This window comes from Sphaerodactylus townsendi, linkage group LG03, assembly GCF_021028975.2.
Source record: "Sphaerodactylus townsendi isolate TG3544 linkage group LG03, MPM_Stown_v2.3, whole genome shotgun sequence".
In the NCBI taxonomy this organism is placed as follows: domain Eukaryota; kingdom Metazoa; phylum Chordata; class Lepidosauria; order Squamata; family Sphaerodactylidae; genus Sphaerodactylus; species Sphaerodactylus townsendi.
This window is the reverse complement of record NC_059427.1, coordinates 21,244,861-21,269,110: the sequence shown is the minus strand read 5'-3', so window position 1 is coordinate 21,269,110 and position 24,250 is coordinate 21,244,861. Positions and strand designations below refer to the sequence as shown.

At 45.4% G+C, this 24,250-nt stretch overlaps 1 protein-coding gene across 5 annotated transcripts; it reads right to left on the bottom strand.

Annotated features, from left to right (window-relative positions):
• Positions 1 to 6,345: 6,345 nt before the first annotated feature.
• LOC125429997 (zinc finger protein 420-like) lies at positions 6,346 to 21,297 on the bottom strand. Of its 5 annotated transcripts, none has more exons than XM_048491639.1 (7): positions 21,166 to 21,297; positions 17,818 to 17,889; positions 15,889 to 16,015; positions 14,310 to 14,423; positions 11,556 to 11,657; positions 8,831 to 10,876; positions 6,346 to 6,553 (listed from the first exon to the last, which is right to left on the bottom strand). In XM_048491639.1, the coding sequence occupies exons 1-7, from the start codon at positions 21,169 to 21,171 to the stop codon at positions 6,474 to 6,476; spliced, it is 2,547 nt and encodes an 848-aa protein (XP_048347596.1). In that variant the 5' UTR covers positions 21,172 to 21,297; the 3' UTR covers positions 6,346 to 6,473. The 5 variants fall into 5 exon arrangements, with proteins under 5 accessions (XP_048347596.1, XP_048347595.1, XP_048347597.1 ...); XM_048491638.1 differs by having other exon boundaries at positions 11,556 to 11,660; positions 14,310 to 14,420; XM_048491640.1 differs by having other exon boundaries at positions 11,556 to 11,660; positions 17,819 to 17,889; positions 21,166 to 21,291.
• Positions 21,298 to 24,250: the final 2,953 nt, after the last annotated feature.

Here is a 24,250-nt window from a genome sequence, read left to right as displayed (position 1 = left end):
TCCTCTCTCTCACTCATAAAGTTAACAACTGCCCCCTTGAGTGTAGGATTCAGGGATGTATCAGTGCCAAGAAATACTGTCTTATCTTCTCTGGTATGGACTAGTGTCTTTTTATGTCTACACATTCTACATGAGATATCAAAATGTTCACATTAGCTGAATCCCCAGGTTAACAAGAATTTTGAGGAAATGAATGTTAATCAATGTACTAATCAACTAAAATGGGGGTTACATTCTGAAGAACATTCCCAAGGTATGTGAGATGTTCCCATAGTATTTATTCAGTAAGGAATGTATTTTGTTCAGTTCAGGAGCAGCAGTGGCGTAGGAGGTTAAGAGCTTGTGTATCTAATCTGGAGGAACCAGGTTTGATTCCCAGCTCTGCCACCTGAGCTGTGGAGGCTTATCTGGGGAATTCAGATTAGCCTGTGCACTCCCACACACGCCAGCTGGGCGACCTTGGGCTAGTCACAGCTTCTCGGAGCTCTCTCAGCCCCACCTACCTCACAGGGTGTTTGTTGTGAGGGGGGAAGGGCAAGGAGATTGTAAGCCCCTTTGAGCCTCCTGCAAGAGAGAAAGGGGGGATATAAATCCAAACTCTTCTTCTTCTTCTTCTTCTTCTTCTTCTTCTTCTTCTTCTTCTTCTTCTTCTTCTTCTTCTTCTTCTTCTTCTTCTTCTTCTTCTTCTTCTTCTTCTTCTTCACACTCTTTGTTGCATGCTGGAGTACTTTTCCTTCCCCCCCCCCCCCCTGATAAAATGTTAATGGCTAAAATGTTAATTCCTCGCTTCCCGGGCTGAGGCGGCTGTGCCAAAACTTTAAAAGAAGAAGAGTTTGGATTTATACCCTACTTTTCTCTACCTTTAAGTAGTCTCACAGTGGCTTGAAAACTTATTTCCTTTCTCTCCCCACACCTTGTGAGGCAGGTGAGGCTGAGAAAGTTCTGAAGGTATTGTTTCAGCCAAAGATGCCAACAGGCCTCTTATGTAACAGGAAGCGGGGGAAACAAATCCAGTTCACCCAATAAGAGTCTGCTGCTCATATGGCTAACCATGCTGGCTATCAATTACCCCATTTGATTAGTCAACTTATAAGCAAAAGAACAGATTGGAGTTCTGCAAATCTGCCTTCCAGTTTAGGTGTTCAAATAGATGCATAGAAAAGAAGGATGGGTTACATCCTTCCCTGTGCAACAGATAAGCCTCCACAGCTCAGGTGGCAGAGCGGGGAATCAAACCCGGTTCCTCCAGATTAGAGTACACCTGCTCTTAACCACTATACCACTGGTGGATTTAAAGTTAGAAAGTTAGATTTGAAAACAAGGCGCATCTCACCCCAGTTGGAAAAAAAAACACCCATCACTCCGAAAACTAAATGCAAATTGACAACAAAAGGCAAGCAAGGAAGCAATCTGGAGTGCAAGTTGCTAAAAATACAAAAGAATTAATAAGCAACGATTACTTAAATACGGCTGCAACAAGAAATCAGCAGGAGTTCCAAAGGACAAAGCTGGGGGAAGGTGCCCTGGAGGAAGGCAGGTAAACAAAGAGAGAAGCCGCATCAATTCTCTGAGTTCTTCTCCCTTCGCCACCCCTCCCCTCCCCCCCCAATGGTTCAGAGAGCTGCACACTCCCTTGATCTCCTGCTTCCAAACGCTGCATCAGAAACAGGGCAGTCAGCTGTGACCAAGGATGAAGGTTTCAAAGAAAACCCACAAAGTAAGAAGGGATCGGAGTCCAGACTGCATTCGCTTGAGAATTCACAAATATAGGCCACCAATATAGGCCAAGATTCCTGTGATAACAGCCCCAAAGTTCTCCCTGAGGCCTTTAAAATGGTGGCTGAATCAGGGGTTGCCGTTTCTCCCTCTTGCTTGTCTCCTCGTTTGACTTGCTCTCTTTCTATGGCTCCTCCTTTGAGGCACATTTGGAGTCCTGTTTGTTATGGCAGGCCCAAGAGGAGATGTCAAGTGCTCTGTTCTTTTCTAGTTCAGCTGTGAATTTGAAAGGGCTGAGGGGAATTTCAGAGTTGTGGCCGCCTGAGATGTATATTTAGCTCTAAGAGAAGCAGCTCTGTTGAATCGAGTTGGGATACTGCTTGGTTACAGAATCTGCCAAGAATTATGTCAAGGGGACCAGCACGGTGACATAGGCTCATTCCGCACACGCAAAATAATGCACTTTCAAGCTGCTTTCACAACTGTTTTTGCCATTCCGCACAGCTTCAAAGAGCCCTGAAAGCAGCTTGAAAGTGCATTATTCTGCGTGTGCGGAATGAGCCATAGGCAAACCCCAAAAGGAAAAAATTCAGAGGCATAGGAAACTCAGCAGGGAAACTGAGACTTTCGTGGCTTCTTTCTACATAAGGGGAAAAAAATACTTGGATCCCAAAACATGGGCGTTCTGCATCTTCAAAAGTGTAAGCATCATTTAAAATCTTTGTGTTTTGTTTCAATGTCTGCCTTTTTGTTGTATGTTCCATCTGTCCGTCTATTAATAAACATTACCTTCGTTTGCTATAATTGCAACCGTGGTTTGTTTTTTTAGTTATTATGCAACATACAGAAGAGGCAAACTGCTTCATGTTTAAGTACCTTCTTCATTATAACAGTTATCTTACATAGATTTAGAGGAAACTTAAAGGATGGAGAGCGTGGGAATTGGGGTCTTGGTGGGAGAATATATCAAAGTGGGTCGCATGTAAAAGTAAACCTGGCTGAGAGTTGGGGGGATGGGGTGAGGGCCTAATGAAGCCAGTCAAGGTACTCCTGGAGTGCAGTTGTACCTATGTTTTTCTTACAATGGATTGGACCATAGGTCTATCAAGGTCAGTATTGTCTACTCTGATTGGTGGATCTGTCACACTATTTGATCTTTTTGTCTGAAGATGCCAGGTATGGTTCCTAGGGTGTGCGTACAAAGCACTCTACCTAGGAAACTTACGTACAAAGCATGGCTCCCTCCTCCCCTTGGCCTAGTTACTCTCTCTTCAGTAATTTGCAGAATATTACGGATGAGTAACCAGGTTAGTCTGTAGCAGCAAGACTAAAATAGGAGTCCTGCAGCAAACTGGGAGTAACAAAAATATGTGTGTGGGTTGGGCCCAGGTTATCTCAGGAACCTAGGGGTCATCTTTCACTGGGAGACTGAGGTGGCACTTGGCAGCCCCCGGCTACGACAACTTTATTTTGAAGTCTGTATTTTAGATTCTGATGGGGGCTAGGAATGGCTGCCAACAGTTTTACAAGAAGGGGATTTTTTTTAAATCTGCCCCTCAAGCTGCTCATTGTTGAAACATATTGTCACAGATCACATGTGATCACTACTGCACAGAGGATTATCGGCTGCCCTCTCCCTTCCTTGGAAGAACTCTATAATTCCCGAAGCCTAAAGAAAGCCCAAAATATTCTGAGAGACCCGTCTCATCCGGCACACTCTCTTTTTGAACTGTTACCATCCAGCAGACGATACAAGTCTATCAAAACTAGGACAAAGAGGCTTAGAGACAGCTTCTACTCTAGAGCTGTGGCTATGCTAAACTCCGCGGCTTCGTGTTGATGTGTTTGGGGCTGTGTAGGGATGGGTGGAGGAAGGGGAAAGTGAGGATGGAGTATGAGTCTGAAATTGTGCATTGAGGAATGCTGCTGTAAATTTCGTTGTGCGTGCACAATGACAATAAATGCTTATGCTTATGTCCCCTGCAATACGAGGCATGTTAACAAAATTAGTCAGAAAAGTGACATGATAGGGTAGACACAGCTGGTTAGTGAATGCCTTGGTAAACTCCATTGAGGTGGCCGACTGTGTGATCCCGTGGATCCCTGTGGCTGTTCTGAAGTTGGCGGGAAATGGATAGGTGGGAGGGGAAGTTGCAGCTCTGCCCAATCATTCAGCATTTGAGGAAGGGAAGGGGCCAGAATTAGATTGCCCGTTTGCCTTTCTTAAAGGGCGAAGGCTGTTTCTGTTTACCAAATCTGCTTCGGTTTTGTGCATGCGATCATGGAGGCAGAAGGGGGAAAGGACCATCTGTATTTGGCTCTGATTTCTCCTGCTTCTTTAGGATAGATATTACAAGACTGGAGGAAGAAGTAATGGCGCATGTCAAAATGAGGATGACCTAAGGAGGGAATGGGTATTGGAGCAGTGTCTTTTTTAACTTTTCCTGAATGCTGAGAACAGGGCGTGGGATAATAAACGGGGTAGAGAGAAGCAAGATGCTCAGCATCTATATGTGTTTAGTTATTTAATTGAGGCCTCTGTGTCAGCATGTGAACATGAGCATAGCTGGATCATCTGCCCTAATAAAACACTAGTGAATGCATGCGAGAGCCCTATACGTGTTTGGGGTGTGGAATATGTTTCCCCTGGAAATTGGACCTTGTGTATTTATGGGCTTTTTCGTACACACGGTTTGTTCTTGATTTAATATATGAGGTTGTCACGGTTTCTGCCTTTTTTTCGCACACTTTTGCCGAGTGCGTAGTTATTTGCCTCGACCCCTAATCTGTCGCTCATTTCAGCCTTTTGTCTCACATTTTTCCTGTCGCATTTCGACAATTGTGCAACTTTCTTGGATAAAGCAGATTCCCCCCACAATCTGGTACCTAGGTGCAAAACGCCTTTCGAACAATTCACTGCGAGGGATCACGCATACTGTGTGATGCGATTTCCTCCAACCAATCAGGATCTGGTAGAGAGCTTGCCAGTTGCTTGTAGCACATTTCACTGTTTTCGTTTCCCTCTCCTCCCGCCCCTCCACCATGATGCAGCTCATGCAGTGCATTGTTTCCAACGCCGCCCCAATATCTCGAGATAGCGAGTTCTCAATGCAGTGGTACGCTGAGATAGTGAAATGACGCTGACTCGTTAGCTCGTGATGACGGGGGCCAAGCGTCATACGGAACACGCCCTTGGACGGCAAAACAGCCAATCGGAACTCTCGTTTATACTGCATTCCAGGGCAATGCAAAACCAAGGGGTTTCTGAAGCAACAAGAACATCCACAACAACCTAGTGATGTGTGAACGATCTCGAGCGACGAAACAGCAACAAAAAGGTCAGGATGTCGATGCGGATTGCCTTAATTCAAGAACAAACCGTGTGTGCGAAAAAGCCCTATGTGAGGCACTGTCTCTCAGCATTTGATTGTTAGGCCTGTCCATGCCAATGAATTAATCTGGTTAAGAGGTAGCTGTAGAACCATTCATTCTACAGAAGAATTGAATAACGTATAGACAGACGTTTAATTTTGCCCCACTACTGGTCATCTTGAGATTTTTTTACAGGTCTAAAGCTCCAGGCTTTAAAATGGAAATTCTAATTAAGAATAGAACTGGCTTAGTGTGGAGGACTAATTTACCTCAAAACCTACCCCAAAATGAGACTGACACTTAACTAGTACAGATTCCTATGGAATTGCCCTGAGCTCCCTGGTGAAACATGGCGCCTATTAGGGTTGCCAGGTCGAATCCCAACTACCGTCTTAGCCAGGTTTCAGAACACAAACGACCTCAAACCTGGTTAGTTTGTGTTCTGAAACCTGGCTAAGACGGTAGTGGGGTTTTGACCGGAGAGGTCGTCCCTCAATCCTGGTTAGTTTGTGTTCATGAGAAAAACCTGTATGGCTAAGGCAGTGAAGTGGGGATTCAGCTGGGGAGGTAGATCCCTCAAACCCTAGTTGGTTTGTGTTCTGAGAGCCACAGCTAAGGCAGTGAGTGGGGATTCGACCGGGGAGGTCGTCCCTCAAACCTGGTTAGTTTGTGTTCTGAAACCTGGCTAAGGCGGTAGTGGGGTTTCGACTGGGGAGGTCGTCCCTCAAACCTGGTTAGTTTGTGTTCTGAAACCTGGCTAAGACGGTAGTGGGGATTCTCCCCAGTTTTCTTCCAGACCAATTTAGAGAAGCTTAAAAAAAGTGGGCGGGGAACAGTTATGGAGACAATCCGTATCAACAAAACACTGATTACTGGCATAATTGTTACTTTTATTTAATTTCCACTTTCTTTAAAAATTACATCAATCTGGGCAGAACTATATGAGAGAGAGATGGTGGATAAATAGAGGGTAGATAGATCCAGAAGACAACAACTTCACAGATTGAGAATGCACCAAATCAATTTTTTTCTATTGAGTCTGCACAAACTGGTAGAGCCAGCACGGTGTAGTTGCACTCTAATCTGGAGATAACCCAGGTTTGATTCCCTACTTTGCCACCTGAGCTGTGAAGGCTTATCTGGGGAACTAGATTAGCTTGTGCACTCTAACACATGCCAGCTGGGTGGCCTTGGGCTAATCACAGTTCTTCGGAAGTCTCTCAGCCCCACCCACCTCACAGGGTGTTTGTTGGGGGGGGCAGGGGGAGGAAAGGAGATTGTAAGCCTCTTTGAGTCTCCTTGCAGGAGAGAAAGGGGGGATATAAATTCTCCTCCTCCTCTTCTTCTTCTGTCAGGCACAGTCTTTTCCCCCACAAAGGAATAGTTCATGTGGTTTTCTTTCCTGATTGGCTTTTCTGAGGTTTTCCACTTTTTTGAGGGAAGTGATCAACCTTCGAATGATGCACTGGAATTAAGCAAAAAGGAGACAAAATTAACTATGTGTGTACGTGTTGCTGAACATCCGGCAGTCCATTTCTGATTGACAGAATTCTTCTTCCTTTCTTTACTGGTGCTCAAGACAGTATTTGACAAGGGATGGTTTTAAAATTGAAATGAAGCACTACAGACAAGGCAAGACTTCCTGTTGTATCTCAAAGCATCCTAAAGCTGTGTCTCTTTAGTTGCTTGGATCCTGGGGCAGACTAAGCAGTAAATGTGTTGGAATGTCTTAGAATGTCTTAGAATGCCCCCCCCCAATTTACAGTAAATGTCTTAGAATGCCCCCCCCCCCAATTTACAATTATCATCAACCAAAAGAGCCATATGAATACAATAAACATTGTGTGGCACACCAAACACACACAATAATTTGACTATGAATCTATATATATAAAAAGCTAACAGTGTTTTTGTTGATGACAGTATATCACAGTAGCTGCTGGGCCAATTCCTCTGAAAATTCCCAGCCACTGTAGTCAGCCAGGCGAGAGTGTTTTTAGATGTTCACATACTTGAAATTTCACACCTGGCCCAGGTAAAACACCCAGGTAAAACACCCATTGCCACCAACCAAACTTACTCCCAGGTAAAGGATCATGACCAGCCAGCCTAGATGTGTGGGAGGGGTGCCTTTCCATTCCACCCCCCCCCCCCAGGAATGCGGGCACACACATCAATAACATCGCACAGTATCAGGCTGCGTGTTTGCATGAGCATGTACTGCTGGCCTCTGCAATTGATTTGCTGCTACTGTTCCTTTCCCATTTCACCACAATAAGCCACAGCAACGCGTGGCCGGGCCCTGCTAGTATTAAATAAATGACTATAACCTTTTAAATTCCCAGAGTACCTCTGAGGAGATAGGAGGGGTCGTTCCCCCCCCCCCACACACACACACACACACACTGCTGAGTCTCAGCAAACCATTGTGCATCCTCTTGGCCTTCTGGCTCTCCTCACCATGAGGTACAAGAAGTCAGGTGAGTGAGAGAGACTGCAAGCTGATCACAGAGAAAAGGGAGTAAAACCACCACCTAACTGTGGCCAGTTTGCTCTTTTCCTGAATGGCTGCCAAGGTGGTAGTGGTTTCATTGCCTCTTCTCTGCAGGCAGTCACCTGGTGCTGGGAAAATAAGAGCAAAAGCCATAGAAAACTGTGTGTGTGTGGTGTGTGTATGTGAGACAGAGACAGAAAGAGGGTACTGCTGTGGGGGCAGGGTTCTACTGGCATCCCTGGCATGAGGCTCACAGCTTACAAATCCTCCAGCTTTACCCACTTCCCTGGAACACTGGATGGGTACGACACTGAGGAACGGTGCTCATGAGAGATACTAGTGGCAAGTCAAAGAGCCTCATGTCACTCCTGAGCCACTGAGTGTCACTGCTTTAAAAGACTGAGAAGGAAGGAAGAAGGGAGGGAGGAGGAAGAGAGGGAGGGAGGAAGGGAGGGAGGGAGGGAGGAAGAGAGGGAGGGAGGGAGGGAGGAAGAGAGGGAGGAAGGAAGGAAGGAAGAGAGGGAGGAAGAAAGGGAGGGAGGAAGGAAGGAAGGAAGGAAGGAAGGAAGAGAGGAAGGAAGGAAGGAAGGAAGGAAGGAAGGAAGGAAGGAAGGAAGAGAGGGAGGAAGGAAGGAAGGAAGGAAGGAAGGAAGAGAGGGAGGAAGGGAGGGAGGGATGGAAGAAAGGAAGAGAGGGAGGAAGAAAGGAAGAGAGGGAGGGAGGGAGGAAGGAAGGAAGGGAGGGAGGAAGAAAGGGAGGGCTGCACCTGCAGTACCTCACTGCGCATGAAGCTCCCTCCCCCCATGGTCCAAACAATATCTCTGGAGCCATTTTGGATTGGGGAAACCCTTCTTCCCCCCACAGAATCAGGGCCACAAGGAAGTGAGTTCCCTGGGGAACTTGATGTCTGGCTACAAATGCCCCTGCGGATTCACATTACAAGTAGTGCGTAGCTTAAGACTTAAGATGCCACTGATTTTCTCAGCTTGGTAAATATACTGACATGGAGGAAATATTTTATACAAAGGGAAACGCAGAGTGTAAACGAGTGACTGCCATGCACTGCAATGGGGAAAAAGAAAACATTATGCATGATGCCAGTCAATAATGCACTGATGGCAAAACTTGTTCTAACAGGAGCCCCACATAGGGTGTAATATGTCCCTGTGTGCTAAGCATGTAGACATACTTCCCCACCCCCTGAACTCTGTAACACAAACACATCCTGTTTGGTGGAATATATCTCACCTGAAAGGGATCTTTGCTTGCGTTTGCCTTCTGTGTGCACCTTCTGGTGGATCATAAGATGCGGTCGCTGAGAAAAACACTTTCCACACTCAGGACATCTATAAGGTTTCTCTCCGGTGTGAACTCTATGGTGAGTCACAAGGTGTGGCCTTTGTGCAAAACACTTCCCACATTCCAAGCACTTGTAAGGTTTCTCTCCTGTGTGGATTCTTTGATGGGTAACAAGGAGTGATCTATGAGCAAAGTGTTTTCCACACTCTAAACATCTACACTTTTTCTGTCCTGTGTGGACTGTCTGGTGAATCACAAGATGGGGCCGTTGAGCAAAACTTTTTCCACAATCAGGACATGCATAAGGTTTTTCTCCTGTGTGGACTCTCTTATGAGTTGCTAGATGTGAATGTTGAGCAAAACATTTCCCACACTCCAAGCACTTATACGGTTTCTCACCCGTATGGACTCTTTGGTGCGCTGAAATACCAGACTGGCGAGCAAAACTTTTCCCACACTCAAAGCATTTATACGGTTTATCTCCTGTGTGAACCCCCTGATGTTTTATATATGCTGAACGGTGAGCAAAACATTTCCCACATTCTGAGCATTTATAAGGTTTCTCTCCAGTGTGGACTCTCTTATGTTGCTGAAGGTCTGACTGGTGAGCAAAATATTTCCCACATTGCAAGCACTTGTAAGGTTTATCACCTGTATGGGATCTCTGGTGTTTCACAAAACTTGAACAACGAGAAAAAGATTTCCCACATTTGATGCACTTATAGGGCTTTTCCCCTGTGTGAACTCTCTGATGTATCACTAAGTTAGACTGCTGTGTGAAACGTTTGCCACACTGTGAACATTCATATGGTTTCTCTCCTGTGTGGATCCTTTGATGTGTCACAAAGTTTGATTGCTGAACAAAACATTTCCCACACTCTGAGCATTTATAAGGTTTCTCCCCTGTGTGGAGCCTGTGATGATCCACAAGATAGGATTTGTAACCAAAATATTTCCCACATTCCAAGCACTTGTATGGTTTCTCACCAGTGTGAACTCTCTGATGGATCATAAGATCTGGCCGATGAGAAAAACACTTCCCACACTCTGAACATTTAAAAGGTTTCTCTCCAGTGTGAATCTTCTGGTGTTTCATACAAACTGAACGATAAGCAAAACATTTTCCACACACTGTGCATGTATATGGTTTTTCTCCTGTGTGAACTCTTCTGTGAATCACAAGGGTTGAGTTGTCAGCAAAACATTTCCCACACACTGTGCACTTATAGCTTCTTTCTCCAGTGTGAATTCTCCGATGTTTTGCAAGGTGAGACGGGCGACCAAAGCATTTCCCACATTCTAAACATTTACAGGGTTTCTCTCCAGTATGGATTCTCTTATGTATCAAGAACGCAGAGCTGTATGCAAAACATTTTCCACATTCCATGCATTTGTATGGTTTCTCTCCAGTGTGAACTCTCTGGTGTTTTGCAAAGGTTGAGGAGTCAGCAAAACACTTCTGGCACTCCATACATTTGTAAGGTTTCTCTCCTGTGTGAAGTCTCTGATGGTTTATAAGGTGAGCCTGTTGGGTAAAACGCTTTCCACACTCTGAGCATGTATAAGGTTTTTCTCCTGTGTGGATTCTGTGGTGATTCACAAGGTATGATGAACGGGCAAAACGTTTATTGCATTTCAAGCACTGAAAGGATTTCTCTCCCCCATGAACAGTCTGGTGGTTTACAAATCTTGACTGGTATGCAAAACATTTTCCACACTCCAGACATTTATAGGGTTTCTCTCCTGTTTGGATTTTTTTATGGCTCATAAGGTGAGGCTGTTGAGAAAATGGTTTTCCGCATTCTAAATATTTATAAGATTTCTCTTCTGTATGGATCCTGTGGTGGCTCAAAAGGTGTGATTGGCAATCAAACTGTTTCTGACACTTATATAGTTTATGTCCCAGGTGGACTTGGCAGTGTCTGGCGAGATTCAGTTTCTGACTAAAACATTTTCCACAGACATGGCACTTGATTTTCTTTTCCAAGTAATTTTCTAGATAAAAGGCAAACAGATAACAGTCACTAAACTAAAAAGAAAAGAAAAGAAAAAAGGACAGAGATTGTTGGAGGTGAAACACCTGCACGTGTGTAGATACTGCCAGTGACTTTTGGAATTTCTTACACCCTGTTATTTTTTTACCACCAGCTTTGCAGAAATATATACTTTAGCCCTGCTTTTGATTTTTTTAAAGTGGCACAGTAGGGACATACATCACTACAAGATAAACAATACTTGGTAGGAAACTGTTGCTACAACAACATATTTTGTCAAGGACTTTCACAGTTGGAATCAACTGGCTGTTGTGGATTTTCCAGGCTGAGTGGCCATAGTCTGGGAGTTTTTGCTCCTACCATTCTGTCCAAATCTATGGCTGGCACCTTCAGAGGCATATCACAGTAAGAAGAGTTTCCCACCACAGATGTGTGTTTTTTTCCACAGAGAGAAACACATCTTACTGTGACATGCCTCTGAAGATGTCAACCATATATGTGAGTGAAATGTTAGGAGCAAAAACTACCAGACCAAAGCCACTCAGTCTGGTAAACCCACAACAGCTGGTTGATTCCAGCTGTGAAAGTCTTCCACAGCACATTATTAGGGTTAATGTAATAATAATGGCCAATAGATCTGTCATCTGCTTCTCCCCACCACCAGCCTCTGGCACTCTCACCTGAACTGGTGCCCACAATCTTTGTTTCTTCCTGACAAACTGGCATCCACAAGGTTTCTAGTTCCAGCTGGGTAATACCCTCAGGACTTGGGACAAGAAATCCTTCTTGGGAAAGAAGATACCATCATGAAAAACCTGGATTTTCAATAGGGTTGCCCACTTCCAGCTAACATCTGGAGATCTTCCACTATTACAATTGATCTCTACTCTATGGAGATCTGTTTCCCTGGAGAAAATGGTTGCTTTGAAGGGTGGACCCTATGGCTTTATAACAGGGGTCTGCAACCTGCGGCTCTCCATATGTTCATGGATTACAATTCCCATCAGCCAATTGGCCATGCTGGCAGGGGCTGATGGGAATTGTAGTCCATGAACATATGGAGAGCCGCAGGTTGCAGACCCCTGCTTTATATCCCCCTCTCCTCAAAACCCACCCTCCCCAGCCTCCACCTCCCAAGGTATTTCCCAGTCAAGAGCTGGCAACCCTAATTTTCAGGCATTTTGCATCTACATCTTTCATTCTGACTGTCTCACAGTGGCTTCACATAGTTCCAACTGCCCAAAGACTTTAAGTTAAATAGCAAAAAGATTAGACACATATGTTTGAAGCAAAAATAAGCTTAACCCAAATTATTATTATCATTATCATCATTATTATAACAACAACAACAACAACAACAACAATAAATAAATAAAAAAAACCGCTCAGGGCGGTGAACAAAACATATAGATAGAGCACAAAATAAAATCGATAATATCAAAATTAGTTAAATAGATCATAAAATAGTGGCTCTATACATGTTAAAAACCAACCCCATTAAAATGCAGCGTCCTAATATCAGATATACCGATGGCGTCCTACTAATAAATCCCCTAAGAAAAGGGGGAGGGGGGGATGGCAGGGTCCACAGATGTTATAGAAAAGGGGGGGGGATCAGCGGCTGATCTCCCCAAAGGCCCAGTGGAACAGCTCAGTCTTGCAGGCCCTGTGAAATTCATTAAGATCCCGCAGGGCCCGCGTAGCTGGAGGTAGAGCGTTCCACCAGGCAGGGGCCAGAGCTGTAAAGGCTCTGGCCCGGGTGGAGGCCAGCCGCATCATTGAGGGGCCAGGGACCAAATTATGGTATGTACATGCAGAATTAAAACTTCAGCCTAGTGCAACAACTTCGATATCCAAAAGATATTCCTTTCCTTTTATTATTAAACTCACATGACCAAAGGTCTTCAGCATATGTCTTTTTTTTAATTTAATAAAAAAAATTAAAGACATTTGAGCTTCACTGATCAGTGTAGAACATGATCAAAATTATTTTTAATTTGTTTTCGATTAGTTCAGTTTACAAATGAAATAAATTTATTGAGGTGACTCTACATTTTAATAGACAAAATCTGTGCACGGTTGCATTTGAACAGGGCCAGATTCCTGAGCACCTAAGGGGTGGTCATATCAACAAAATATGGTAAATTTACTTCTTTTCCAGTTTTCTTTCAAGGAATTCAAGGAGACCATAGGCTGATTACAGATGGGGAAGCTGACCTTTTTTCTGCCCCACCCTGGCATCAGACATTCGCCTGAAGTGCTCTTGCTTTCCGCGGGGAAAGCTGAGACCAAAAGCAGTAGGTGCACAGCAATTTCCTTATAGGTTGGGACAAGGAAGTTTGCCCTGCACAACTTCTGCTTCCTACATGCAGCAAAGTTTGCTGCACTGGAGTTCAGTTGCCAGCGCCCCATGGGGGCCTCCTGTGTAATCAGCTATACAGTGTATTCCCAGGAAGTCTACCTTCCAAGTGCTTTTCACATCCAGGCTTCCTTAGCTAGAGCCAGGTAGCTATGCCAGGTATCCTCAGATGACTACCTGGGACCATTTAAACAGTTTCACCTTTAAAGAATGAATATCGAAACACATCATCATAGATTCTGATTCTTTTTTCCAAGTTACCGTATATACTCGCGCATAAGTCGAGGTTTTCAGCCTTTTATTTAGGCTGAAAAATGCCCCCCTCGACTTATACGCGGGTCCCACTTACCGGTAATTCTTATGTGGTGTTTCCCCTGTCCTGTCTTCGCTCTGTCATGCCTTCTTTTCTGCCGCCCTTCTTTCAGCCACTTTCTGTGCTTAGTTTTCTGCTTCGCTCTCTCCTGCCGGCTGGCAGGCCCCCTCACTAACTCACCCTTCCTTTCCCGGCAGACTCAGGCTTGGTTTCAGAGAAGCTGCCTGTTGGGCAGCCTGTATCTATGGTTTTCTTAAAAGGGCAATGCTCCAAAGATTGCTTAAGCAACCTTTGGAGCATTGCCCTTTTAAGAAAACCATAGAGACAGGCTGCCCAACAGGCAGCTTCTCTAAAACCAAGCCTTAGAGCCTGCAGGGGAAAGGAAGCCGCCCCCTTTCAGCCGCTTTCTGTGCCTCGTTCTCCTCTGCCTTTTCCTCCACCACCTCCCATCCCGTTCACCCTCCACGGCCCCTAGCTTATTCCCTCTCCCCAGACCCACCTCGCCCCTCCTTAAAAAGCCTCCCAAAGGCTTCTGGGGCGCTCCTTTCCCCCAACCGCAGCTCCTTTGCCTGCTCAGTGCCCCACCTCCCCACGGACCTTTCCCACCCTCGACTTATACACGAGTCAATAAGGTTTCCCAGTTCTTCAAGGCAAAATTAGGTGCCTCGGCTTAAACGTGGATCGACTTATACGTGAGTATATACGGTAGCTGTATGTCCTGCAAGAGCACTAAAAACAAGGATAGCTCTACTACCTCCTTACCCAAGTCGGTGTGGGAAACCTCAGTTTCTTCTGAGCCTCCAAAATCCGGCACCCACGGCTCATCTCCTTGTTCCAGCTGATCAATGAGCTTGGGCTTGGAAACCAGAAATCCTGCTTAGAAAATAAATGAACAAGAGGCTTTAGCAGGAATTTAGCATTTGTGTTGCATTGAGTTTTACGACGGTAATTTAATGTATTGGTTGTATTAATAATACACTTGATGTAATAATTGATTTATTTATTTATTTTATTTCTTCAATTTTTATACCGCCCGATCCCCAAAGGGCTCCGGGCGGTGAACAACACAATTCAAACATCAAACAGGAGCAGGTCATACACAAAATATAAATACATAGGCTCCATAATGCTTCTGTCCCTCTAGGATTGGCTTCAAGAACAAAATAACGTAATACACAAAAGGAACAGTCATCCAGGAACAATTCTGTGAGTCAAGTTGACTGTGGCAAAACACAGAACCATGGGCATGACAAGGCAGGCCTACAAAGAGACATTCTTGGTGGTCATCCCTCATATACTTTGATGGAGGCTAGTCCAAAAATGCGAATCTTCTGGAAGTAACACAAGATGTTCTCATCCATGTCAATTTTAATGGCTAGGCATGGGGAAACAAAAAAGGGTTTTAATCAGTGAACTGGGTTGTTGTTTTCAAGATCTCAGAATGAAGTGGGTTGCAAACCAAATGAAATCAACACATCAAAGATAAAAAGCAGAAAAAGTCAAGTTGACTGTGGCAGAACATAGCCTTTGTTGGGACCACAAGATGATGCAATTCTAGCAAAATTCTATTCCCAGGAACTCATTCAATGATGCTTTTCCAAGTGGTAAAAGGGTTTCCAATAGCCTTGGGCAAATAGGCCTTAGGCAAATCACTCTCTCAGCATCAACGTAGGGATTTCCTGTGAGAAAAAATGATGAATCATGTGCCTGTTCCAGGTACTCAGTGCTGGAACATGTGGTTAGCAAACATGATGTTCCCTGTTCAACCCCAGCAACCTTAAGTTAAAGAATCTCTGCAGGATAGGGGAATGATCCTGGACAGTTGCCAATCAGAGTAGTGTAACGAACTAGCAAAGTCCAGGCAAAAGTAACTGTTATGAGTTCTTTATTGAGCTGGCATTCTTAGTCAGAAACAGGCAATGCGAGAACTGAAACCCAGCTTACAACCCACAGCTTTTAGCAGACAGGCTCCCGCCAAAAAGGAATAAACAAGGCAGGATTTCACACGGAGTTTCACACAAACTGGAAGCACGTAAAAGATAACCAAAACAGCTAAATTCCCCTTCCCGGGCATTGAGCCAAGAGTGTCCAGCAGGAACCTCGTCAAGGTCAGAAAACACACACACACGCACTTTACAAGTAGACAATACCAAACAAGATAGACTACCAGCCTCATGCAGGTCAGTGCGGCTCCATATGTTTATATCTGTAGACCACTAGATAAGCAAAGAAGAAACCTAAATAAATGGAGATGGTAATCCTTATCTTAAAATATGAAGGACAGAGGAGGACACCGGCAAACCCTTCCATTGCCCGTCAAATGAAGAAGCAAGATCCTTACCCACTGAGACCACATTCTCATAATTTTCCACCATAACATCCTCATACAAGGCTCTTTGGCTCGGATCCAGCAGAGCTGCTTGCCCAGTTGTGAAATACACAGCCACATCTTCAAAGGTCACTTGGTTCTGCAAAGATAAAAAACCATTCATTCAATACTTGTCATCCCCAAAACTCTCTCCATGGCTCAGCTATTTTTAGAAAAGTTTGTACTTTGGAAACCGCATGAAGTTTTCACTTTAAAATACTCATACAGAAAGAACCGGAAGTATTTGTTCTGAAAAGCACTCTGACCCCTTTCAAGTAAAAAGTTATAGAAGCACAAGTTCAATTGTCAAGACCGTCAGCAATGCTGATCTCACCTGAGATCAACACAATGGGTCCAGAGAAGTAAAAATTGTCTTTCAGTTGTACAAATTGACAAGCAGTTTTGGCAGATCTCTGGTGGAAGAAGAAGAAGAAGAAGAAGAAGAAGAAGAAGAAGAAGAAGAAGAAGAAGAAGAAGAAGAAGAAGAAGAAGAAGAAGAAGAAGAAGAAGAAGAAGAAGAGGAGGAGGAGGAGGAGGAGGAGGAGGAGGAGGAGGAGTTTGGATGTATATCCCCCCTTTCTCTCCTGCAGGAGACTCAAAAGGGCTAACAATCTCCTTGCCTTTCCCCCCTCACAACAAACACCCTGTGAGGTGGGTGGGACTGAGAGAGCTCCGAGAAGCTGTGACTAGCCCAAGGTCACCCAGCTGGCGTGTGTGGGCGTGCACAGGCTAATCTGAATTCCCCAGATAAGCCTCCACAGCTCAGGCGGCAGAGCGGGGAATCAAACCCGGTTCCTCCAGATTAGATACACGAGCTCTTAACCTCCTACGCCACTGCTGCTCTCTTTGAGTTAAAACATCCTATCAAGTCAAACTGCAGATGAGAGGGTCATTTTTTTAATGTTCCCCACATTAAAGAAACCTACCTGTATGTAGTTAGCTAGCCTATCAGGACAAGAATATTTCTGTTTAGCCTTCTCCATTATGTGCTAGATTACAATTAGAAATATCCTTCCCCTGCACTCTGAAATGGAAAGATCCTAGAACAGGGGTCTGCAACCTGTGGCTCTCCAGAGGTTCATGGACTACAATTCCCACCAGCCCCTGCAGACCCCTGTCCTGAATATTGCTACTTCCATCTACATAATGATCTAGTTTGGCCCTTTGAAAGATAACTTTAAAAGGGTTTAGCAAAGAGAACCAGATGCCCAGGCCTTTTGCGATGTGTTCCTTTTCCTTACATCTCAGTCCTACCCCTTCACCCTAGCCTAAACTCACCAGCTGCCATCCTCACCTGCATGGCCTCCGGCGCAACCTTTCCCCTCCCCCTGAGAAGAGAGGACAATCCAGACTGACAGATAGACGTCATTCTAAACTCTCTGGCGTCAAAAAAAAAGCCAAAAAAAGAGAGAAAAAATTATCTTTTTTTCTCTTTTTAAATTTATTTTTTTAACAGACTTCCCTCTGTGATACACCTCTGAAGATGCCAGACACAGATGCAGGCGAAACGTTAGGAACAAGATCCACCAGACCATGGCCACACAGCCTGGAAAACCCACCACAACCAGTTGAATCTGGCCATGAAAGCCTTCGACAATACATGCTCTAGACTCCATTTGGACCCTCATTGTTTATGCTTACTAGTGATCATAAGAGCTTCTAGTCTGATCCATACAACATGTTCTACACATAATGTAAAATGTGAACATACAAGTCCAAGGGTGACCCACCGGAAGCTAGGCGGACTAGACAGGTTAGACAAAGGTATTTTCTAGTTTGGCCAGATCATTTGCAAATTTCCTTGGAGTTCAAGATTATTTGCAAATTTCCTTGGAGTTCAAGTTTGCCTGAGACCTTTGGAAGTGGCTTTCCTTTCCCTGTAGGTCAGACCCTTGAAACTACCTGTTTGGCAGACCATTTTCTGCTTGTTGCTGCGGGCTGTGATCCGAATTCCTCGAAAGGCCTGAAGAGTACCTGGAAAACAGCAGGTGGTTAAGATGAATATTTTTGGCACACACTTTCACAACAGTTATGTCCCATGCTGTTCTGAAGCCTGCCAAACAACACACAATGGAAACCCAGCCCAGAGTATCTTTCAACTATGTTCATAGTCATCAATAGGTTTAGACCATAGGTGTCAAACTCGCGGCCCTCCAGATGTTATGGACTACAGTTCCCATCATCCCCTGCCTGCATCATGCTGGCAGGGGATGATGGAAACTGTAGTCCATAACATCTGGAGGGCCACGAGTTTGACACCTGTGGTTTAGACAGTGGTGGGATCCAAAAATTTTAATAACAGGTTCCGACGGTGGTGGGATTTAAACAGTGGTGGCGCCGCACACACGCACCTCCAGTCCCTATTGGGCAGGGAGGTTGCTTTAGCAACCCCTTCTCGGCACTCAGGAAAAATGAGTAACCACTTCTAGAGAAGTGGTGAGAACTGGTTGGATCCCACCTTTGGGTTTAGACCAGAGTAACTCTACATAGAAACACATTGAAAGCAAAGCTCAAATTACAACTGTTCCCCTCCTGGCCAGCCTTGGCCAGGTATTCATACCATTATGAGGAACGGGACCCCCACTTATCCCCTTCCTGACAGGGATTCCTTCTGTACCCATCACCTTTTAAAACCTGTTTCAAAGCATCTCCTAACTTAACTGCACGTTTGCTACTCCCGGCCCCCTTCAGGAAGGACAAAGGGGAAATCTTCCTAAGATGCTGAATGAACTAGTTAACTGCAACCTGTTGGAAATCTGATAAAGGTCCTACAACAGGATGTCGGGAAGATAAAATCAGAGAAAATGCCATTATGGCTAAACAGTCTTGTAAACAGACTGGCAAAACATGAATCTGATGAGAAATAGGAACTTGTCTTCTTACACGAAGCTGAATCGATCATGTAAAAATAAAAATAACTTGAGGATCAAAAAGCTGCACAACAGTCTAACTAGTAAAGATGTGTTTGGAGTTGGTGGTGTTGGAGCAGCTTCAGGGTTTCCTGGAGGACGCATCGGTGCTCGATCCCTTCCAGTCCGGTTTCCGTGCTGGGCATGGGACGGAGACCGTCCTCATCGCCATCACAGATATGCTCCGCATGCAGCTAGACCAAGGCGGATCGGCGCTGCTTGTGTTACTTGACCTCACAGCAGCGTTTGATGTGGTCGACCACGACCTTTTGATCCACCGCCTGGCAGCCTCTGGAGTGCGGGGCACTGTCCTTCAATGGATTGCCTCGTTCCTCCAGGGTCGGGGTCAGCAGGTGTGGTGCGGGGACGAGGCTTCCCAAAGGGCTCCACTTAGCTGTGGGGTTCCCCAGGGAGCCTTACTTTCCCCGCTCTTATTTAATATCTACATGCGACCCCTTGCTCAGCTGGTGCGGAGCTTTGGGCTGGTCTGTCACCAATATGCGGATGACACCCAGCTCATTCTGTTGATGGAGAGGGGGACGACCTCTGCCCCTGCGGCTCTACAGCATTGCTTGGAGTCGGTCGCTGGTTGGTTGAGGCAGAGTAGGTTAAAACTTAACCCAACAAAGACGGAGGTCCTCTGGCTAGGCCGGGGGGAGAGACCGAGGGATTTCCAGCCGCCTATTCTAGAAGGGGTCATTCTGGCCCCGACATCCCTGGCTCGCAGCCTGGGGGTCCGCCTGGACTCTGCCTTGACAATGGAGAGCCAGGTGGCCCATGTAACCCAGGTTGCGTTTTTTCATCTCCGCCAGGCGCGGCGGTTGGCCCCCTATCTCTCCCGGCCCGACCTGGCCACCGTGATCCATGCGACGGTCACCTCGAGGCTAGATTACTGTAACTCGCTTTACGCGGGCCTTCCCTTGCGATTGATCCGGAAGCTGAAGCTGGTCCAGAATGCAGCGGCACGGCTTCTGGCAGGTGGTGATTATTTAGATCATATCACCCCTGTGCTATGCCGTCTGCACTGGCTCCCAGTGGAGTTCCGGATCGTCTTCAAGGTGCTGGTAATCACCTTTAAGGCCTTACGCGGCATGGGGCCCTCATACCTACGGGACCGCATCACCCCTTATGTCCCACGTAGGCCACTACGTTCAGCGGTGGCAGAACTGCTGGTGACCCCCAGCCCCGCGACAACGCGGCTGGCCTCGACTCGGGCCAGGGCCTTTACGGCTCTGGCCCCTGCCTGGTGGAATGCTCTACCTCCATCAGTTCGGGCCCTGCGGGACCTTGGTGAGTTCCGCAGGGCCTGCAAAACAGAGCTATTCCACCGGGCCTTTGGAGAGGCTGGCCGCGGTTTTACTGCCCCCCACTGAAACATCGGAATTAAAACTGAGGCTGCCATTCTCCATCCCTTGCTGTTCGGTCGGGCCCACTGCTGATTCCACCTGGGGCCCGCCGTTCCTCCCCCCTTTTTCCTCTTTTATTACTTACTTCTCCCTTTTAGCCTTGGGATCGGGCGCCCGTTTTTTACCGTCTTATTGGGTTACCGATATTGTTAAATTGTATATGATTGCTGCTGGATTTTAAATGTGTTGATTTATGTTGTTGGAGTTGCTGTCGTAGAGCAGCCATGTTGGAAGCCGCCTCGAGCCCCTCGGGGAAGAGGCGGCCTATAAGTTTGAAATATAAATAAATAAATAAATAAATAAATGACTGTGATTTTAAAAATTCCATTAAAATTTCTCTGATATTAGAATGTCACATTGGGATGCATCATATAATGTTTAATTAATAAAGTTTCATCATATAATGTTTAATTAGTAAAGACACAGTAGATGTCTTCTTCCTGACCCTTCTTCCTGTCGTGTAAAAATAAAAATAACTTGAGGATCAAAAAGCTGCATAACAGTCTAGCTAGTAAAGATGTGTTTGGAGTTGGTGGATAAATGACTGTGATTTTAAAATTCCATTAAGGTTTCTCTAATAATATTAGAATGCCACATTGGGATGCATCATATAATGTTTAATTAATAAAGTTTCATCATACAATGTTTAATTAGTAAAGACACAGTAGATGTCTTCTGTGTTTAGTTTCTTGTCTATTATATAGTATTTTTTTTCTAATTCTATTCCATTAAATATATTGTGAAAATCAACATATATATATATTCCATTAAATATATATATTTTTTAAAAAAGAGGAAGATTTAAACGCATTCTTTGCCTCTCCCTCCGCCATCCCTTCTACAAACGGGCCCCTTCAAGGCAGACTCAAATAAGGCAAGATCTCTAGATGCAGACACAAACACACACACCCAGGTTGCCCCTTTGATTTGCTTACCTGCATTTGCAAGGTGGGCTTCGGCTGCTCCTGCAGCCCTCTGCGCGGATGCAATCCTACCAGCCCAGCCAAACCCAGCCCATTTGGCAAGGAGGCTGCCTTTGTCCCGGGTGAGGTCAGCTATGGGGGCGCGTCCCCAAACCAAACCCGCCCATCAGCCACCCAGAATCCTATCTCGGACCATTTGTAAGAGCTGCGGAGCTGGGAAGAGGCGCTCCTGGGAACTGCAGTTTTTTACTTGGGAAACCCACCGAGGAGCCTGGGAATGGTAGTTTCCCCTTTCAGTACTACGTCGCATCGCCCCCTGATCTGCAGCGGGGCTTTCTGAGAAGTGTAAACGCTGCACGGAGATGATGCGCATTTAGTGCCGGGCAGCGCAGGGTGTTTGCTTCTTCTGCATTAAGCCATAGCAGTAAAATAAAACGGGACTCCGATAGCAGGTTCAAGACCTAACAAAATGGATCTCTGTGTCAGTTTTCTTGAGTCAGGACTCCGGTGAAAATTTCTGCTGAATTCCGTTCTTTCAGTCTCTGAAGCACGAATTGACTTTTTTTTTAAATTTTCCTGTAGTTTTCATACAGATTTTTTTTAAATAAAATGTTTTAATTGTGGCCGATTGTTTCCAAATGTCAAATGCAACAATGTACAAGAAATACTATTTAAGTTGTATGTGTATGCATGCGTGAAAAGTCGGGTAGGAAAGCAGTTCTGTTCATGGGTCTTCCTCTCAATTTTAAATCACGCATTAGCTGTCGATTATATGTCTAATCCATTAAAATTGTTTTCGATTCATTCATTCATCTTCCCATCATTCAAGCCTCCTAGATCTCGTCATATATAAATAGATGAACAGCGCCACCTGATGGCTACATGTGATGAGGCTACTGCCACAGCTGGGGGCTCGACAAGATAAACAAGAAATATATCTCTATGGGGGACGAGAGATAGTCAAAATCTGCCTGAAATCTTGGCTTTGGGATGTGCGGGACATTTACATTTCTCTTTCCCTTATCATTCTACTTATTGTATTCTCGAAGGCTTTCACGGCAGGATTCAACTGGTTGTTGTGGGTTTTCTGGGCTGTGTGGTCCTGGTCTAGTAGATCCTGCCGTGGCTACTGTGCGACCGTGGTCTGGTAGATCCTGCCTATTGTTTCTCTGCTTTTGGCTCGCCTTCCTACTCAGCCTCAAGGCAGATCTGGCAGCAATTTTAAAAGAAAGGGTCCTATTTATTTCTTCCTGACCACCAAATTGGCAGGCGTGGGTTTCCCGGGCTATATGGCCGTGGTCGGGTAGTTTTTGCTCTTATCTATGACTGGCTTCTTCACAGGCAGGTCACGGTAAGATGCGTTTGTAGCAGATTTCCATCCACCACGCGCTTGTGTCTTAACGCAAGAGGTGGGAAAGCACGCGATATGGCCATGCTCCTGCGTGCATTGATGTGGAAGTACTCCGATTGGTATGACCTACTCCTGAGGAGCGAGTGTAACCTCCTTCTGTGGGTTCTGTGGGGCAGAACCTGGAATGAGTTGCAAAGAACCAAATTTAAACAACAAAATGGTTTACTTTTCTTTACAATTTACACTTTTAAAACATCAACATTTAACGTTACAATTCAAGGTCCTGTTCAGGTTGCATTTCAAGTCCTTCTATTTACAGTCTACTGATATTGCCAAGTCCAAATTCTTCTTTGCAAGTTGGCTGGCTCCTGAAGACTCCAAGGGCTTGATGAACAGGTTGCAACATGATGAAGGTCTCCAGGAGAACTCTCACCCATTACAACCACAAAAGAAACCCTGAAACAATAAACTCCAACATTTACAACACAGCAAAACAACAACTACCTTCCCAGTAGTTCCCAACAATATTGAAATTACCTTAACAAGGTGTTAAGGGCTTATAGAAATCAAGGTCCGAGTCTGGTAGCCTTGTTCTTCTGCAAAAGAGCTCTTTCAGCCTCTCTGCTGCTCCGAGTCTCCACCCCTTACTGGGTCAACCCATTCTGGGCCAACCCATTCTGGGCATGGGGGTTACACGAGCATGGCCCTTCCTACATGAGTTTGGCTGTTCTGTATGCCCACTCTCCTGGGGGATGGGGGTGCAAAGTGCCATCCAGTCAAAATCAACTTCGGGTTGAAAACCATAGGGTTTTCAAGGCAAGTAGATTTCAGAGGTGCTTTGCCCTCACCTGACTCTCTGCAACAACCCTGGAATTCCTTGATGATCCAAATAGTAACCAGGGCAAAGCCTGCTTCGCTGCTGAGATCCCTGGGACCACCCCCACCCCCCATTGGGCGTAGCAAACGGTCCCGCCCCCACGCCGGCTGGTTCAGGAGTCGCGGGGCTCCCTTCGTCCTTTCCTCCCCGTCCCTCGTGGCGCGAGCAGCTGGTGCGGAGTTGCGCGGCCGGGTCGTGCCGGCGTTTTCACCGGTGGCTCCTTTCCCGCCCTTCTGGTCGCTGGGGGGGGAACCGGTTTGCTGTTTTTATTCGGTCTGCAGTAGCCACGGGGGGCTTATTTGGCCGTTCTCCGAAAACACTCGAGTAAGTAACCTGGCCGGGCTCGAACTACCGAGGTGGGCGCTCCCCGCACTTCGCCTACTAACTTTGCGGTGTGGCCTTTTGCTTTACAGGTCCTGCTTTCCCCCCTTTTCGTTTACAATTCTATAATCCTGCCCTTTCCTTTGAGTTTATAATTCTGTGTCTCTTCCCCCACCCCCCACTTATTTGAGTTTATAATTCTGTATTTCCCCCCCCCTTTCCTTTTCGTTTATAGTTCTATATTCCTCCCCATTCCTTTTAGTTTATACTTCTGCATCCCCCTTCCCTTTTAGTTTATAATTTTATATTCCTTCCCATTCCTTTAGTTTATACTTCTGCATTCCCTCCCTTTACTTTTAGTTTATAATTCTGTATTCTTCCCCTTTTAGTTTATAATTCTATATTCCTCCCCATTCCTTTTAGTTTATAATTCTATATTCCTCCCATTCCTTTTAGTTTATAATTCTGTATTCTTCCCCTTTCCTTTTAGTTTATAATTTTATATTTCTCCCCACTCCTTTTAGTTTGAAATTCTGCATTCCCCCTTT